The sequence below is a fragment of the Topomyia yanbarensis genome, chromosome 2 (genome assembly GCF_030247195.1).
Source record: "Topomyia yanbarensis strain Yona2022 chromosome 2, ASM3024719v1, whole genome shotgun sequence".
Lineage (NCBI taxonomy): Eukaryota > Metazoa > Arthropoda > Insecta > Diptera > Culicidae > Topomyia > Topomyia yanbarensis.
The window spans coordinates 347,199,027-347,219,562 of NC_080671.1; the positions used below are offsets into that span (position 1 = coordinate 347,199,027).

The window sequence follows — 20,536 nt, forward strand, 5'->3', positions numbered from 1 at the left end:
TAATAAAATCGGGTCTTAACTTTATTAACTTTCCTAAGTAACTTGAACAATTTTGAATTGCTCGAAAAATAAAAAATGGATAACGCAATCTTTAGCCTTAAATTATTGTAGACAAAGAAAAGACCTTTATCAGCCCCCGATTTTGTTTATCCCCAATTTTGTCAGCTTTTGACGATTTTGTCATATTTATAAAAAGAAAGAAATAAACAAAAGAATTTTCCAAAAAAATTCAATTTTGGCACATCGGCGGACCCCCTGTGCATTGAAACCAACAACTTGTCCATCAATATAAAACACTTTCCCGAAAAGTTGAAAAAAATCAATTTTAACACATCGGCGGACCCCCCTGTGCATTGAAAATGTCCAAAACTATTGATTTTGAACTACCAACAACTTGTCCTTCAATATAAAACACTTTCCCGAAAAGTTGAAAAAATCAATTTTAACGCATCGGCGGACCCCCCTGTGCATTGAAAATGTTCAAAACTATTGATTTTCAAAAGCCCTCAACTTGCCTTTCAATATAAAACACTTTCCCGAAAAGTTGAAAAAATTCCATTTTGGCACATCGGCGGACCCCCCTGTGCATTGAAAATGTTCAAAACTATTGATGTTCAACTACCAACAACTTGTCCTTCAATATAAAACACATTCCCGAAAAGCTGAAATCGTTAGCATTTGGATTATTTTGCATCCCTACATGTATGCTGGATCACTCTCACTCCCAAAATCATTTGGCCAAATCATCATCATAAGGAGTTTCTTACAATAATCATGTACAATACCATCAACCCCGATTTTGCATCTTTTCTATTGTACCTGATTTTCTCAACTTTATAATCCTGATCAAAAAAAATCATAATCAGGCCGTGATCACAGGCGGTGATTTTGTTGCAATGATTTTTTGCTAGCACATTATCGCTTCTGAGAAAAGTGAGTGATCTCCGTTAGGGTCCAGGAGTTACCAGGAGTTGCACATTGAAAGATGTTTCGTTACTCCCAAGCATAACTATCTACTTATTCCCTGTGCAACTTCAGCTAGTCCAGATCGATAATGGAGTAGCGGCCAGGGGTGGTCGCACAAGCTCAAGCTCAAGTTTGTATGACAAGTATGATTTGATTGAGTCCCCCATATTATTTTTGTTAGATTGCGTCCATTAACCAAATTGAGCTATTATGACCACGGCAGCCATATAAAAGAGTATGAAATTTAACTTCCACTAACCTTGCAATATGAAACGTTACGTACACAAGTTGCCTTGGAAACGTAAACGAAGCATCAACAAAATTATGCAATCTTCTCATTCGAGTTACTTGACTCCGAATTTCAAGTGTTAACGTGAATAATCCAGATCGAATACGATAATAACTTGGATAGATTTCTATTACCGAATTAACAAAAACTTGAATATTTTTTCTACTTTTAAAACCAGAAAAGCAAAATAAACATATGAACTTGAAACAAAAAGTTTCAATTTATGAAGATAATTGAAACAGACTAAATCTCAATGCGAGGTTACCTCAAACAGATAGATTATTTTAAAAACACGTTTACATTGAAAAATAATAATGCTCGTGGAATTCGTTTATTTTCTGCTTTGCATCACATTGCAAGGAGGTTTAATATTTTCATATTTTGGTCTTAAATTGTCTAAACCCATGAAAACCCATTTTTCATCACTTGTTATCATATGAAAAAGCTTAAAAACATGTTAAATAATTTTGGCCGTGGATTTGCGATGGCTGGATCTGGCTTCGTGGCACTATTTAAATGTTTTCCTGGAGTGGTACGAAACCACTTTCATACCCAAGAACATGAGCCCCCCAAGCGCATCGGAACTAAGGCCCAGCGAAAAATGCTAGGAAATTATGAAGCAGGCATTACGGAAGCATCCCAAGGAGGTCGAATTTGAGAAAGACATGAAGAAAATGTTGGTTTCCGTACAGAAGGAGCTGCAGCCAAATGTTGTACAGAACCTAATGAGTGGAGCTAGGCATAAGGTGCGAGCGTACGATCATGCTATTGGAGTTGAATGAAATAAATATGCCAAAAGCTTAATGGGTTACATTTTACTGACTGAAAGATTGAAAAGAATCGGTCCACTAGGTAATTTTTTACAGCGTATTTTTCGTGATGCAATTTGATGTCGGACACCTTTTAGCAAAAAATTAGTATTAATTTGTTCAATTTAGTTTAGCGCCTCCCCCGAGTAGACATGGTGGGGTGTATTTCGATACAGCGGCATCGAAGCGGCACGCAGTAGATTAAATCAACTGAGGTAGATTTAGCTAACGGCGGGACGTAGTCAACAGTGACTTCAATTCTGTCCCTCTCTGATAATTATTTTCCATCACTCAGCGATGGGTTTGAAGTCCATTAATAAGTGGAGCCTCATTTTTAGTGATGAAGAAAAAATTCGATTATTGTCACCCTTAGTTATTCCACGTCGAACGTCGCGCGCACGAATTTAGAACAACGAACTGAAGGCGTAAACAGCTTGCCTTGCCGTGACTCTGCATGGATGAACATGTCTGTTGCAGCTTTTGTAGCATTCTCAAGCGATAATGAATGAAAGCGCGGCAAGCAAGGGTGGTAAATTAAGTTTTGCTTTTTTGTGTTTCGAAATCATCTCGTCAGTAACTACCACCATCTGGGTGTCTAGTTAGACGATGTATCTAAACTAGTACCCAAATTAGCACTAGTTAGACACAAAAAATGCCAAACAGTTCACACGACATATGTGAAAGCCTAAAGCCACATGTCCCGAGTGATGTCCCGGGAGGCAAATCTAGCAAAGACACCCAGATGGTGCTAGTTACTGACGAGATGAATTCGAAACACAAAAAAGCAAAACTTAATTTATATTAAGTCTTGTGCCCTTAATGCGCAAAACGGTTTAGTCCAATTTTATTGCATAAGCGTGGTAAATGTTTCTACAGCCTATGCCTTAGACTGCATAGCGATGATTCATACAGATTTGTACATCATTCGATTGTAGGCTAGAGTTTATGGAAGAACATTTTTGCAATTTATTTGAAATGTGCAATTGCGTTGAATTCAACAATCGGAATCATCTTTTGTTTCAAGACTACGCTCCTGAGTGCCTTTTCTACATACAATTCCGAGAGTCCAGTGCGGATTGGAAAGAGACAAAAAACAACTTTACCACAGTAATTTTTGTTTACTTATTCTGACTCAGAGATTTCAGATCTTGATATATTCTATATCAAAAGTTGAAGCACATTTCACCGTCATGCAAGACTAAATATTTTCCACAGGTAATAAGATTATTTTGATTCAAGAGCAACTTTTCAAAAGGGCGTAAACGTTTCTACGTGTATGAATTTCATTTTTTTTGTTCGATTACTGTATTTTATACAGCAAAACTATCTGAGAACGAGTTACAGGGAATGAATACTTCTATCTGAAAAAAATATACACTGAAAAAAATGTTGTCATTTTTCAAAAAAAAACAAAAATTTATGATAAAAATTTAAATTGCGAAAAAACCCATTTTTTTAATTTTTTATATTTTGTTACCAAAAACCTAAAGAGAAAAGAATCATTTTGAATGTGATTGCATGATGGAGAAAAAATCGGTAAAAAAGTTTTCCTAACAATAACATCGTACATGTTTTTAAATTTCATACTAATAGACATACAAAATTGTAATTCTATTACAGAATATAATTCTAAGCACCATTTAAAATCAAAATGCATTTAACAAAAATATTCCAAAATGCGATAGTTTTCGAGATATTTGAAATTTTGCTCCTTCAAAAACAATTAATTCGTGTAATTATGCTCTTTTTAAAAGTTATTCGCGTTACCCCATCAAAAAATGTCAAAAATTTAATGTTTATCGTTTTAAAGACGTAAAAGCAACTTTTTTAGTGTATTTGGATCCTGGAGAAGCTTTCAATAAAAAAGTTTTCCTAATAACAACTTTTGACATTTTTTTATAATTCTTACTATTTGCAGTCAAAAATACAATTTCCTTTTTGAATATGATTCTAAACGCCATTTTAAATCGAAATGCTCTTAACAAAAATTTTCTAAAATGTAGTAGTTCTCGAGATATTTTAACTTTTGTTTCAACAACACAATTATTTTGTTTTATTACGACCTTTTCATAAGTTAGTCGCGTTTCTCCATCAACAATAATAGGTTTTTCAAAAGGCTCGTAAACTTTCCTGCAACTTTCTCTTTGACATCAAGGCGATATTGTGAAATAATTTAAAGTTACATGAAAACAACCAACATATGATTCAGCTATATAGTTTAATCAACAGACCCTATGGTTGAAATATATTTTGGTTGCTTTCATGTAACTTTCAAATGTTTTACAATATCGCCTTGATGTCAAAGAGAAAGTTGCACGAAAGTTTACGGGCCTTTTGAAAAACCTATTATTGTTGATGGAGAAACGCGACTAACTTATGAAAAGGTCGTAATAAAACAAAAAAATTGTTTTGTTAAAACAAAAGTTAAAATATCTCGAGAACTACTACATTTTAGAAAATTTTTGTTAAGAGCATTTCGATTTAAAATGGCGTTTAGAATCATATTCAAAAAGAAAATTGTATTTTTGACTGCAAATAGTAAGAATTATAAAAAAATGTCAAAAGTTGTTGTTAGGAAAACTTTTTTATTGAAGGCTTCTCCAGGATTCAAATACACTAGAAAAGTTGCTTTTACGTCTTTAAAATGATAAACATTAAATTTTTGACATTTTTTGATGGGGTAACGCGAATAACTTTTAAAAAGAGCATAATTACACGAATTAATTGTTTTTGAAGTAGCAAAATTTCAAATATCTCGAAAACTATCGCAATTTGGATGATTTTTGTTAAATGCATTTTGATTTTAAATGGTGCTTAGAATTATATTCTGTAATAAAATTACAATTTTGTATGTCAATTAGTATGAAATTTAAAAACATTTACGAAGTTATTGTTAGAAAAACTTTTTACCGATTTTTTCTCCATCATGCAATCACAATCAAAATGTTTCTTTTCTCTTTAGGTTTTTGGTAACAAAATACAAAAAATTTAAAAAAATAGGTTTTTTCGCAATTTAAATTTTTATCATAAATTTTTGTTTTTTGGAAAAATGACACAAAATTTTTTTCAGTGTATATTATTTTCGGACAGAAGTATTCATTCCCTGTAACTTGTTCTCAGATAGTTTTGCTGTATAAAATACAGTAATCGAACAAAAAAATTTTGAAATTCATACACGTAGAAACGTTTACGCCCTTTTGAAAAATTACTCTTGTATCAAAATATTCCAATTGCCAGAGAATATCATGGAGATTCATACAGCGAACACACCTGCAAAGTTTCGTTCGAATCGACGATGGTCATATTTTGCGGTCGGCCGGTTTCTCATGGAATCCCTCAAATATTACATTTAATTTAACTATAATTTAATACATCCATACACTTTTTCCGTTATCGCATCAACGTTGAGGATGAGCTATCACCAACCAACCACCAGCTGCGTGTTCTAAACGACCCCAAATAATGAATGGTGATTGTACCTACTAATTAGTCATTGTAGCAAGGTAATTATTTTTACATCCTTTCGCTTTATTGTAGCAGCATAAAATTTTAATTAGCGCGCATTTCAGCTAGAATTAATTGAATGTTTGATTTACCGATTATTGCACCAGCATATATTTCATTGCTGGGTACTTTCCCGATTCGAACAAAATAAAGAACTAGGGAATCGTGTTTGTGAAACAATAAATTAACACCGCACACCTACCTAAATATACATTCGTTCCGGAATTTGTATTTCTTCATTGCTTCCGATTTCCCTAAATCACAACTCCCGGGGCAACCGGAATCATAAAAGTGCCCCGGTATTCTCTGGAATTTGAATTCAAATACATATACATCTATAACTAGAATAGGGACTTACCGGAAACAGCGGTGCCCCATTAACGCACACGCTTTCGGCGAACCGCACGCGGGTGGGGCGTGATTTCAGCTTAGCCTTCTTGCCGGCCGAGAGCAGCGTAGACTTGCGACCGACGGCGTTGTACAGCTGCGGCTGGCAGACCAGCAGCGTTACGGAATTTTCGCAATTTCTAACTAATTGTATCACATGGTCGCGGGGTGCGTCCTTGACGTCCTCGCCGTTTACAGCTAATATTTGGTCACCGGGTTCCAGCTGAGAGGAGGAAAGTCGAGTGTTACTTTATTCGTCGAACCGTGAGTAGTAATTTGCATGCCCTAATCTAGGTTAATTTTAAGCAAAAATGGCGTAGTCAAACATACTATTTAGGCGATGGCAGTTTGATTCTATATTTAGCCATTGGTAAAAAAAATGTACCCACCTTATTTACACTAGGTCCGCCCTCGGTCACAAACCGAACAATCACAGGTTTTTCGCTTCCTGCCACGAAGCCGAAGCCCAGCGTGGGACTCCGATGGAGCACCACCAGTCGCGGTTCCGGCGGGGAGTCATTGTAGTGATACCGCTCCGGTTCCTCGTAGGTGGTGGTTTTGTTCAGATGGCTGTTGGTTGGAAGGAAGGAGAAAAAGCAGAGGAAGAGAGTATAATAAGAACCTAGACCTAGACCGTAGCGCACTTGTATAATAAACATCATCTCATAAATTCGGGACCTAATTTTGGGTCCTGCGAGAGAAAGGGGTGAGCTTTTATCGGATTGCCACTTACTTGATGTAGTATGGTTGGCCTTTCAGGTCGACCGCTTTTTCCCAGCCGTACGGCAGGTCGATCGTTTGTACCCAGTTCTCGATTGGTGGCAGCCATCCTGCGGTGCGTGTGATGTGGCTGAAAGGAAGAGAAAAGAGCAGAGTGCAAAAAAGGATAAATATTATGGCTTTATTGTATGTGCCTAGGTTAACTTGACGGGAGCCGTAATCAGAAAGAAAATCAAATTGGGAAAAACTTTTATGGTTTCACCAATAAGAAAGGACAAAAGCTGATTCTATGAGAGAAGTGAAAGTTTTTACGATGAATATTTTGCCAAAAATATTGTCATTATTAGTCGAAACTTCTTTTCTGCCATTGCTAAATTAAGTAATAATGGGGTGGACAAATGGTCTAATAACATAAGAAGCTCAAGTTTGTCTTTGGGTATTCGTTTAAATGTTACAACTATAAAACTAAGATACGAAAACACGACCCTTCCATTACCCCCGAATATTTATTTAGGTTACAACATGGAGTAGGTTTTTGGAACAAACATCAATGAATGTTTGATGATTGGTTGAAAACTTATTGCGAAAATAAAAAATAATTTATTGTATGTTTTTGGCTACTGAATATTAGTTACTTTCTATTTGTTTCGGTTTTCTTCCAGAATTACAGTCGTAAATTTTATATATCTTATAGTTGAAAAATACTTGGATTTCAACTTGATTTTTATTGATATTTCAAGTATTTGAATGGCTAATATAATATTTGGATAACAGTCGCATATGGATTAAAAACAAATTATGTTCTGATTACTCCGACGTTTCGATGCAGGGGGGTCGTATCATCTTCAGGGGACACTGTATATTCGAAAAAATTTGTTTTACAAAAATGAAACAACATATGACATAAAACCAAACAAAAACTCATTGACTTACAATCTATTCATTTGTTTCTTGTTAAGTGGTTTTCTTAGCATACTGTCTTTCCAAAAACATGGTACATGGGCTTCTTCGCGCAATCTTTGTGCCTACGGAATGAAAACATTTTTTCTGAACTGTTGCTTCTCAAGATTTTTGAACATTTATGTGACAACAGCTCATTAAATCGGTAGTTGTCTTGCAATTTGTATTCTTCACGCTCCCATTTTGTACGGATCTAGACACATGCAAAAATTGCTTCTCTCTCTGTCTCTCTCAAAACAGAGCCACTTGATGATCATCAGAAGCTCCGATTCTTCTTTTTGAAGCTTTACCCACCAAACTCGGCCGAACCATTTATAACCTTTTTTGGATCAATCATAACTCTCCGAGCTCTCGATCGAAGCAGTTCGTTTTCTGGTGCTGTGCATAAAGTGAACAAGAATAAATTGTCAGTGAAGGTCAACCTTTGTTCGAGGCAGTCTTTGTTCGCCGGTGCCCAGGCTGGTGAAGTGAATACCAGAATAGCCGGAATCGCCGCTATATAAGCTAAGTATTTTTTTTTTCTTTCATTTCCCTTTCCCCGATCGGTCTCTACTTCTGCCCTTTCCCCTGAATATAAGTTTCATCTCTCGTTTACACCACGTGTTATCCTCGTGCCTAAATGGCCGAGGGCGAAGTAACATTGGATGGGAATGATATTCCCATGGATATACCGGATAAACCCGAAATTACTCCCTCCCCTGATTCCCCCAGTCCTCCCCGTATTAAAACATACCCAGCCAGTTCGACTGGACCCTGGGTGGTGTATTTCCGGCCCAACACGAAATCGCCCAATATTCTAGAAATCTCACGGGAGCTGACTGCCAACTACCCGTCCGTGGCTCAGATAACACGTGTTCGAGCTAATAAGATACGCGTTATAGTAAATGACCTCGACCAGGCAAACCAGATTGCTCGCAGCGAGCGTTTTACGAAGCAATTCAAAGTGTATGTGCCTTGTAGAGTTGTGGAGATCGATGGGGTCGTCGCCGAACCGGGTCTAAAGTGCGAAGACCTGTTGAAGTACGGAGTTGGCTGCTTTAAGGACCCTTCACTTCAAAAGGTGAAAATTCTGGAATGCAAGCAATTGTATTCCGCAAAAACTGAAGATGATAAGACAACTTATTCTCCGTCAGACTCGATTCGGGTGACTTTCTCCGGATCTGCTCTTCCCAACTATGTCCTCCTGGATAAGGTTCGCCTACCTGTTCGCCTATTTGTACCGCGGGTAATGAACTGCAGCAATTGCAAGCAACTGGGCCACACAGCCACTTATTGTGGCAATAAAAAACGGTGCGGCAAATGCGAGGGAGAGCATGAGGATGACGCTTGCGGTGGAGAAACTGAGAAGTGTATTTACTGCGGGGGCCCTCCGCATGCTCTTAAGTCATGCCCGGCGTACAAGCAGCGCGGGGATAAAATTAAGCGCTCCCTTAAGGATCGCTCGAGGCACTCTTATGCAGAAATGCTAAAGAATGCTTCGCCATCTGTCCCTTCCGAAAATTCCTTTGCTCTTTTGGCTGGCGTTGAGCAAGAATCTGACGACCCACAAGAGGGAACATCATTGGTTAACCCAGGGGAATCCAGGAAGAGGAGAAATCTAGCCTCCCCTACATTGCCTCGTAAGGGTGCCAAGGTGTCGTCCACTCAGAGTGCGCCAACCGCAATCAATAAATCCAACGGAAGTGATGCACAAAAGCCGAAGCAATTTGCTCCAGGACTTGGAAATATTAATTCTAACAAGGAGTACCCACCACTTCCAGGGACACCAAAAACCCCAAGTGTCCCCTTTTTTCAAACAGATACTCAGTCCAGTAGCGGACTAATGAAATTTTCTGACATAGTGGACTTAATTTTCACAGCTTTCAATGTTACTGATCCTCTTAAAAGCCTTCTGATACGTTTTCTCCCTATAGTGCAAACATTTTTGAAGCAGTTGACTACTAAATGGCCCCTCCTTGCTGCGATCGTATCCTTCGATGGCTAAGTCATCGAACGAGGTCACCGATTCGATCACTGTTCTACAGTGGAACAGCAGAAGTATCCTCCCGAAAATCGATTCCTTTAAATTTTTACTAAATAGTTTAAAATGTGATGCTTTCGCATTATGTGAAACTTGGTTAACTTCCGATATAAATCTCAACTTCCACGACTTTAATATAATTCGTCTGGATCGAGAAAACCCCTATGGAGGAGTACTTTTGGGGATCAAAAAGTGCTATTCTTTCAACCGAATTAACCTCCCTTCGACACCAGGCATTGAAATTGTCGCTTGTCAAGTTTTAATCAAAGGTAAAGACCTTTGCATTGCTTCCATCTACATTCCTCCTAGAGCCTCGGTAGGGCACCGAACGCTTTGTAATATCACGGAATCCTTACCGGCACCGCGGCTAGTTCTGGGAGACTTTAACTCGCACGGTACGGTATGGGGCTGTCTTCATGATGATAATAGATCAACATTAATCCAAGATCTTTGCGATAATTTCAACATGACCATCTTAAACACGGGAGAAATGACGCGGATTCCTACACCACCAGCACGCGCAAGCGCGTTGGATTTATCTCTATGCTCGACTTCGCTACAGTTAGATTGCATGTGGAAGGTGATCCCTGATCCCCACGGTAGCGACCATTTGCCTATCGTGATTTCAATTGCTAACGGTTCAAGACCATCGGAAACAATCAATGTATCGTATGACCTCACACGGAACATTGATTGGAAGAGTTACGCGACCGCGATATCCGTTAAAATCGAATCCACTCAAGAACTTCCTCCGGAGGAAGAGTACAGGTTTTTGGCTGGCTTGATTCTCGACAGTGCGAATCAAGCTCAGACTAAACCAGTACCCAGCGCGAATACCCATGGACGGTCTCCCACCCTGTGGTGGGATAAAGAGTGCTCAGAGCTGTACGCGGAAAAGTCCACTGCATATAAGGCCTTCCGGGAAGACGGGTTACCCGCTAGCTATCTACAGTACGCGTCGTTAGAAAGGCGAATGAAGAGTCTAATGAAAGCCAAAAAACGTAGTTATTGGCGCCGGTTCGTCGACGGGTTAACGAGAGAAACAGCGATGAGCACTCTTTGGGGTACGGCTCGACGTATGCGTAACCGTAATAGTACCAACGAGAACGTGGAATATTCAAACCGTTGGATATTTGCTTTCGCCAAGAAGATCTGTCCGGACTCTGTCCCGGTACAGAAAACGTACCGCGCCGCGTCTCCTCACGATACCGCGAACGAAACACCGTTTTCGATGGTGGAGTTCTCACTTGCTCTCTTATCATGCAACAATAACGCCCCAGGGTTAGACAGAATCAAATTCAACTTGCTGAAGAATCTACCTGACACTGCAAAAAGGCGCTTGTTGAATTTATTTAACAAGTTTCTTAAGGGTAACATTGTCCCTCATGACTGGAGGCAAGTGAAGGTCATCGCCATCCAAAAACCAGGAAAACCAGCCTCCGACCACAACTCATATCGGCCGATTGCAATGCTGTCCTGTATTCGGAAGTTGTTCGAGAAAATGATCTTGTTTCGCCTCGACAATTGGGTTGAAGCAAATGGCTTACTGTCAGATACACAATTTGGCTTCCGCAAAGGCAAAGGGACGAACGATTGCCTTGCGTTGCTTTCTACAGAAATCCAAATGGCCTATGCTAACAAAGAGCAAATGGCATCAGTCTTCTTGGATATTAAGGGGGCTTTTGACTCAGTTTCTATCAACATTCTGTCAGAGAAGCTGCACCAGCATGGTCTTTCGCCAATTTTAAATAACTTTTTGCTAAACCTGTTGTCTGAAAAGCACATGCACTTTTCGCATGGCGATTTAACAACATCGCGATTTAGCTACATGGGTCTTCCCCAGGGCTCATGTCTAAGTCCCCTGCTCTACAATTTCTACGTGAATGACATTGACGATTGTCTTGCCAATTCATGCACGCTAAGGCAACTTGCAGACGACGGGGTGGTCTCTGTTACAGGGCCCAAAGCTGCCGACTTGCAAGGACCATTACAAAATACCTTGGACAATTTGTCTGCTTGGGCTCTTCAGCTGGGTATTGAGTTCTCCACGGAGAAAACTGAGTTGGTTGTTTTTTCTAGGAAGCGTGAGCCGGCGCAACTCCAGCTTCTATTAATGGGTGTAACGATCAATCAGGTTTTCACATTTAAATATCTCGGGGTATGGTTCGACTCTAAAGGTACCTGGGGATGTCACATTAGGTATCTGAAACAGAAATGCCAACAAAGGATCAATTTTCTCCGAACAATAACTGGAACATGGTGGGGTGCTCACCCAGGAGACCTGATCAGGTTATACCAAACAACGATATTGTCGGTGATGGAGTACGGGTGTTTCTGTTTCCGCTCCGCTGCGAACATACACTTCATCAAACTGGAGAGAATCCAGTATCGTTGCTTGCGCATTGCCTTGGGTTGCATGCACTCGACCCATACGATGAGTCTCGAAGTGCTGGCGGGCGTTCTTCCGCTAAAAAATCGATTTTGGGAACTCTCATATCGATTGCTCATCCGATGCGACATTCTGAACCCGTTGGTGATTGAAAACTTCGAGAGGCTCGTCGAGCTTAATTCTCAAACCCGATTTATGGCCTTGTACTTCGACTACATGGCACAGAGCATTAATCCTTCTTCATATACTCCCAGCCGTGTTCGTTTCCTAGATACTTCTGATTCTACTGTATTCTTCGACACATCCATGAAGGAAGAGATTCGTGGAATCCCGGACCATATACGCCCGCAAGTGATCCCCAATATATTTTATAATAAATTCCGAGAAGTCGACTGCGACAAAATGTTTTACACTGACGGATCAAATCTCGATGGGTCCACTGGCTTCGGTATCTTCAACAATACTATCACCGCTTCATTCAAGCTCAATGATCCCGCTTCAGTTTACGTCGCAGAGTTAGCTGCAATTCAGTACACCCTTGGGATCATCGACACTCTGCCCACAGATCACTACTTCATCATTTCGGACAGCCTCAGCTCCATCGAGGCTCTTCGTGCGATGAAGCCCAAAAAGCAATTCCCATATTTCCTGGGGAAGATACGGGAGTCCTTGTGTACGTTATCTGAAAAATCTTATCAAATTACCTTTGTTTGGGTCCCCTCTCATTGCTCTATCCCGGGCAATGAAAAGGCCGACTCATTAGCAAAGGTGGGCGCATTAAATGGTGACATATACGAAAGACCAATCTGCTTCAACGAATTTTTTAGTATTTGTCGTCAGGGGACACTCAACAGTTGGCAAACCTCGTGGAGCAATGGTGAACTTGGACGATGGCTACATTCCATTATCCCAAAGGTATCAACGAAGCCTTGGTTCAGGGGGATGGATGTGGGTCGGGATTTTATTCGTGTAATGTCCCGACTTATGTCCAACCACTACACCTTGGATGCGCATCTGCGGCGTATTGGGCTTGCGGAGAGTAGTCTGTGCGCTTGTGACGAGGGCTATCACGACATCGAGCACGTTGTCTGGGTATGCGCCGGGTACTTGGACGCCAGGTCTCAGTTAAAGGATTCCCTTCGGGCCCGAGGTAGACCACCCAATGTCCCAGTCCGAGATATACTGGCAAATCGTGATTTCCCCTATATGTCCCTTATTTATACTTTCATAAAAACGACAAATATCCCAATTTAGCCCCTCTCTTTTTATTTCTCGTTTTAGAAGCTTTTTCTTGCCTTGTGGGACCGATCAGCTCCAGACTGCAACTATGTAACCGCCGTCGCACTTACCACTACGGAAACTGAAGCGAGAGCGACTCAAGGTCCGATGACTTTTGAAGGATTCCCCGCGGGTCCGAAGAATACCATCCGCCAATCCGACCTACTAGACTGAGGCGCTAATCTTTCGCTGATCTCCCGTTTGAGCGAAAGTTGCAAGTTTTGCTCTTCTCTCCCGGTCACCATCTACGCTTTCTCTCCCCTGTCCTTGATACAACTGCTTCTACAGCCCCCCTCTGAATATCTTGACCAAGCATTAGTCTCCGCTAAAAAAGTTCAAATTTGTATTCTGTATTCCTAGTTTTAAGATAGTTGTAATTTTACCTCTTTGTTAAAACTATTGTCCCCCATCTTGTAAATAGTATTGTATCCCTAGTCTTAAAACACCTGCGAATTTTCTCATAAATATTTGTTCCCCCTTTTATGTACCAAACTATATTGTTAGTTTTAAGATAACTGTAAATATTTCCTAAAAATTATTACTATTGAATTCCTTGTTTTAAAATTTTTTCATAAAAAAAATCTTTCGTCCCCTCTCTTGTATATAGAATCTTATTTCTAGTCTTAAGATAGCTGTAAAATTTTTCTTTTTTAAAAAAATATTTCAACATTGTAACCTCCTAGTTTTAAAATATAAAAAATGTAAAAACAAAAGAATTTGGCACCGCCAAGCTAACGCATTTGTGCCTATCAAATAAACGAAATGAATAAAAAAAAAAAAAACCTTTTTTGGATTTCGAAAGACCAGCCAAAACGCTATTCGACCGTAACCGAAATTTCAAAAGACCGCCCATTTAAGCTGGAGACAAGATTCTTATGAAGGAATACTGTGTCTAAGGACCCGCACGCAAAGTTAAGATCGACAGTGCGGTCACCGAATTGAGTTTGACATGCCTGAATGTTCACGGGGTTGACCGTTTCAAGGAACTCCTGCTACAGTCAGTAAAGATTTTGTATTGCTAGCTCTTGCATTCAGCATTAGTCACACATGATGGGACAAAATCATACGTTCCTTAAGATTTACATCGGGTGACTTTCACCAAGATGGTTAGCCGAAATACGTCCACTATTCACTTCGAGAAGGTTTGTCGGTCCGACCACTCACTGTTACAGGCACATACCAAGAGGAAGACGGGGGTAAGTATCTTGCCATTCCTTCCGGAATTTTTCGAAAACTATTGATTAAAATGTTTTCCGCGACTTTTAGCAAATCTTCAGCTCGTTTTTTTTAACAAATTATTAAGAAAGGGTTGAAGAAGATTGCTATTTCCAACCACCAAAGACAATGAATACGAAACTCAGTGTGCTTTATACTTCTGACTTGGTCAGTGCGAAGCGAACGACAAAAATAGTTATAGCCTTGAATGAAATGACTTGACGTAGTAATCTGCCGAGATGAGAAAGTTGCAGAAGTAAGAAGTGATGCTCCGGTCAAATACGATGATTACCACCGATCATACGTGATGTGGAACATCTCTGAAGGTAAAAATGGAGGTTAGACTTACGGAAGTAACCATTATCGAGTTATACCATGTCAGTCATTCAGCGTTCACTGCGTTCAACTAATTGGTCCAGGCGAAACCATTAATTTTTTTTATTCAGTTCGTTTATTTGATAGGCTTAAATGCGTTAGCTTGGCGGTGCCAAATTATTTTATCTTTTACATTTTAAATACTTAAAACTAGGAGGTTACAATGTTCAGATAATTTTTTTATATTGAGAGGAAGAATTTTACAGCTATCTTAAGACTAGAAATACAGTTCTATATACAAGAGAGGGGGTAAAAGATCTTCTCTTATGAAAAATTTTGAAACAAGGAATCCAGTTTGATATTCAAAAGGGAAGGAATATTTTTTACGAAATATTTCACAGATATCTTAAAACTAGGGATACAATTCTATTTACAAGATGAGGGACAATAGTTTAAATTAAGAATAAAATTAACAGCTATCTTAAAACTAGGAATACAGAATACAAATTTGATTTTTTTGAAGGAGACTTATGCTTGGTTAAGATATTCAAAGGAGGGCTTATTTCCATCATCGGTGTAGCAGCAGTTGTATCAATAACAGGGGAGAGAAGGGGGAGTATATGATGACATGGAGAGAAGAGCAGAACATGTAACTTTCGGGCAAACGGGTTCCGTCGGTGTAGAACACTTTGTTGCAGTCGATTTCTCGGAATTTATTATGAAATATATTAGGGATCACTTGTCGGCGTATAAGATCCGGGATTCCAGGGGTCTCTTCGTTCATGGATGTGTCGAAGAATACAGTTGAATCAAAAGTATCAAAGAAAGGGACACGGTCGGGATTATATGAAGAAGGATTGATGCTCTGTGCCATGTAGTCGAAGTAAATAAATCGGGTTTGAGAATTAAGGTCGACTAGCCTCTCGAATTTTTCAACGGACTCAAGATGTCGCATCGGATGAGTAATCGATATGAGAGTTCCCAAAAGGTCAAGTGCATGCAACTCAAGGCAATGCGCAAGCAACGATACTGGATTCTCTCCAGTGTGATGAAGTGTATGTTCGCAGCGGAGCGGAAACAGAAACAACCGTACTCCATCATGGTCAATACAGTTGTTTGGTATAACCTGATCAGGTCTCCTGGGCGGGCCCCCACCATGCTCCAGTTATTGTCCGGAGAAAATTGATCCTTTGTTGGCATTTCTGTTTCAGATACCTAATATGACATCCCCAGGTACCTTTAGAGTCGAACCAGATCCCGAGATATTTAATTGTAAAAACCTGATTGATCGTTACACCTATTACTAGAAGCTGGAGTTGCGCCGGCTCACGCTCAGGGCCGGCGGAATACGTGGGTATTATGGGTAGTACTACTCACTAGAAAATTGCTGAGGGAGGAAATTACCCACTCGAAAGTTTGTAACAGACCAAAATCGGAGAATAACCAAGTATGCGTCTCGCGCACAAGATGCATGCGTCTGAAATTCTCGATGTGCATTAATTTCATATTTTTAGTCAGATATAAACTTCTTTTCTTTACAATTTAAATTTGTAAAAAATATGGGATAATAATTAGATTTGATTTGAAATTTGAAATCATATTTTATATTTATACTTATACATTTTGACACATCTACATGTTAAAACAAGAAGTTCAGATCGACATACAAAAAATAATGCAATTTTATTCAGACTAATAGATGCAGTTAGAAATACTCAAATTTATTCTGACTAATGGATGCAGTTAGATACATATTTTGTAATTTTTTGACAAGAACAATTATTTGATTGGAAATTGACACATGGAGAAACACTTGAAGGATTTTTTACAAGGAAGACAAAAGACATACACAAGAGGGATTGATACCAACATCAGTAGACAAGTCCGTATAAGGAGAGGGCGTGTCCGTTGTCACAATGACAGGAAAGAAAGGAAATTAAACTTGCAGCATTTTGGCAAACAGGAAATCATGAACCAGATCGGTGGCTGCCCTCCTTGAATTCGTTGGGAGCTCTTGGGATCATATTTCCAAGTAGCTGTCAGCATGTCAACCAAAAGAGAAGAGATGACTAAATTAAGATATCTATCGTGTTTAAAAAATGTATATGAGAGATAGAGGTTAACCAGCACATCTCGGACTGGAACGAGGCCAAAACGATTCGTTTAACGGAGATTTGGCGCAAGAGCACTAGCCGCGTGACCAGACAACATGTTTAATGTCGCGATAACCGTCACCACAAGTGCAGGGACCACTCTACACGACCTCAATACTCCGAAGATACGCATTAAACGTATAATGATTGGACAAGACCCGAAGGAAGTCACGACCTTCATCCATCCTCTTTAACCAAGATTTGTTGATACCTTTAAGATTGCTAAGCTTCCATTGTCCCACGACATTTGCCAATTTTCGAGCGTCCTCTCACAAGAAATACTGAAAAACTCGTTGAAGCTACTCGATTTTTTATGAATATATTCTGATCTAAGTGTCCCCTTTCTCATTACCCGGAATGGAGTAATGTGAAATTACTCAAACTAATAGTTGTATCTAGTAACTTGGTAAGAATTTGCAGATAAAGCACTCAGGAACTCCCATATTTTACCCATATAAAACCATAAATTTTGGGGGTTAATGTTTGCAGCATAACTTTTATGATCACCCTCACCACTAATGACATAATAATTAGCAGGGAAGCTATTCATGGCTCTCATCATCTGACGAACGTTACGGTGATATTCCCACTACGATGCTTAGTGCGAGCATCTTTGCTGTCAGATAAATTTGTGTGTTTAAGGAACAATCATTACGTTTATATACAGTATTATCATTTAATCGGGAAACGCCTATCTTTAGAATGTTGATCTACATGGAATGCTATTATCCCCGAAAAAAAAATTCTTGGTTCCGTGTATTCCGATGAAAAGCCGAATCGAATATACAACGTAGGCCCTAGTGACCAGTCGAAATATTGTTTCTCTCCTTAATCCATCGACGAGCCGGTGCCAATAGCCGCTTTTTCAGCTTTTAATAGCGTTCTTATCGTCGCGTATATTCTGAAAAATTCGGGCGATCCGACGTTCAAAAAGTCCTTATAGGACCTTTTCGCATACAATTCTCAGTACTCTCTGCCCACAACAGCGTGAGACGCCGTCCAAATCGGCAGCTTTGGGCCCTGTAACAGAGACTACCCCGTTGTCTCCAAGTTGCCTTAGCGTGCATGAATTGGCAAGACAATCGTCATTCACGTAAAAATAGTAGAGTAGGGGACTTAGACATGAGTCCTGGGGAAGACCCATGTAGCTAAATCGCAATGTTGTTAAATCGCCATGCGAAAAGTGCATGTGCTTTTCAGACAACAGGTTTAGCAAAAAGTTATTTAAAATTGTTGAAAGACCATGTTGGCGCAGCTTCTCGGACAGAATATTGATAGAAACTGAGTTAAAAGCCCCCTTTATATCCAAGAAGACTGATGCCATCTGCTCTTTGTTAGCGTAGGCCATTTGGATTTCTGTAGAAAGCAACTCAAGGCAACCGTTCGTCCCTTTGCCTTTGCGGAAGCCAAATTGTGTATCTGAACAGTAAACCATTTGCTTCAACCCAATTATCGAGGCGGGGTAGGATCATTCTCTCGAACAACTTTCGGATACAGGACAGCATTGCAATTGGCCGGTACGAGTTGTGGTCGGAGGCTGGTTTTCCTGGTTTTGAATTGGTGATGACCTTCACTTGCCTCCAGTCATAAGGGGCAATGTTGCCTTCGCGGAACTTGTTAAATAAATTCAACAAGCGCCTGTTCGCAGGGTCAGGCAGATTTTTCAGCAAGTTGAATTTGATTCTGTCTAACCCCGGGGCGTTATTGTTGCACGATAAGAAAGCGAGTAAGAACTCCACCATTGAAAACGGTCTTTCGTTCGCGGTATCGTGAGGAGACGCGGCGCAGTACGTTTTCTGTTCCGGGACAGAGTCCGGACAGATCTTCTTGGCGAAAGCGAATATTCAGCGGTGTGAATATTCCACGTTCTCGTTGGTACTGTTTCGGTTACGCATATGTCGAGCCGTACCCCAAAGAGTGCTCATCGTTGTTTCTCTCGTTAACCGTCGACGAACCGGCGCCAATAACTGCGTTTTTTGTCTTTCATTAGACTCTTCATTCGCCTTTCTAACGACGCGTATTGCTGATAGCTAGCGGGAAACCCGTCTTCCCTAAAGGCCTTATATGCAGTGGATTTCTCCGCATACAGCTCTGAGCACTCTTTGTCACACCACGGGGTGGAACACCGTCCATGTGTATTCGCGCCGGTTCAGTCTGAGCTTGATTCGCACTGTCGAGAATCAAGCCAGCCAAAAGCCTGTACTCTTTCTTCGGAGGAAGTTCTTGGATTCGATTTTATCGGATATCGCGGTCGTGTAACTCCTCCAATCGATATTCCGCGTGAGGTCATACGAGACATTGATAGTTTCTGATGGTCTTGAACCGTTAGCAATTGAAATCGCGGTAGGCAAATGATCGCTATCGTGGGGCTCGGGGATCACCTTCCACATGCAATCTAACTTTAGCGATGTCGAGCATAGTGATAAGTCCAACGCGCTTGCGCGTCCTTTTGGTAAGAATGTAATAATGTCGACGGATCAATTCATTTTCTCCTACCTGACCCTGCAGTACAAAATATAATGCGATAGTACAGAGAACTCTTTGATCATATCAAACACAAACTAATATGTGCCACTTCTGTGAAAAAACGGTATACTTCTGTTTACCGTTCTCAGACACGGCCTAACATAAAAATTACCAAATTTGTAGCAGCTGCTCAGGTAAAATTGAAATCGGCAAAAGCTGCGTCAAGTATCTCAAAATCTACAGCCATCGTACCGGCACCGAGGAATTTCACACTCGCAAGGGTAACAAGCAAGGAAGAAATCAGATGTTTGCGAATATAAAGGCAGCAACCACGATGTTGACACGGAAGCGTACAACAGCGCACTGCGACACAACCTGTGACAAAACCCCAAAAGTCAATTGTCTTTATTTCTTTCCCAATATACACGCGAAGTGGAATGTATGTAACAATTTACACAGGTTTTATACTATTTAATTCCACTATGTTACTATGTTTTAATTGCCGCAAGGTTCTACTGTATCGATTTTGTTGGCTATTTTCGGCAAATTTGAGACTAAGAGAAACGAAAGCAATGAAATTGAAAGATGGATAGGTATTCTAGAGAGAATCAGTTATAAACTTACAACGGAAAACTAGAACTAGGCAGGCTCATATGGGCATGATCGAAAGGAAATGTGAAGAATTCTTTGCCTTCTGCAGAGTAGGAGTTGGGCGTTGCACCCAAGTCTACCGCATGGTCTATGGTAGAACATAACTCATCATCATGTTTTACCGACGACGCCGCCTATTAGTAAATTAGTACTATTTTGTCTTGGTTTTGATTTTCTTTTCTATATAATAATCCAGTTAACAAATTTTCTATTGCGATTAGAGCTATGTTCACCTGTTAAAACATGTTAAGATATGTCTAAGGAACAACCTTTGATGATATGTGTGCATGTAGGGCCTATTAAATCAGAGTTGAAGTGGTCTTCCTATAGAAACATAGCAAAAATACGATTTTTAATTGGAGACACCTCTAAATCATGTCCAAATTAAGCCATTTTTGGTGAAAGTTCTTAAAT

At 39.9% G+C, this 20,536-nt stretch overlaps 1 protein-coding gene across 3 annotated transcripts in view; it reads right to left on the reverse strand.

Annotated features, from left to right (window-relative positions):
* The window catches only part of LOC131684172 (uncharacterized), a 925,699-nt gene that overhangs the window by 109,956 nt on the left and 795,207 nt on the right, over positions 1-20,536 (reverse strand). For all 3 annotated transcript variants that reach the window (XM_058966816.1, XM_058966817.1, XM_058966818.1), the window contains 3 exons: positions 6,689-6,805; positions 6,345-6,525; positions 5,927-6,178 (listed from right to left, as the gene is read on the reverse strand). In XM_058966816.1, coding sequence (XP_058822799.1) covers positions 5,927-6,178; positions 6,345-6,525; positions 6,689-6,805 — 550 coding nt within the window. The remainder of the gene's footprint in view (positions 1-5,926; positions 6,179-6,344; positions 6,526-6,688; positions 6,806-20,536) is intronic.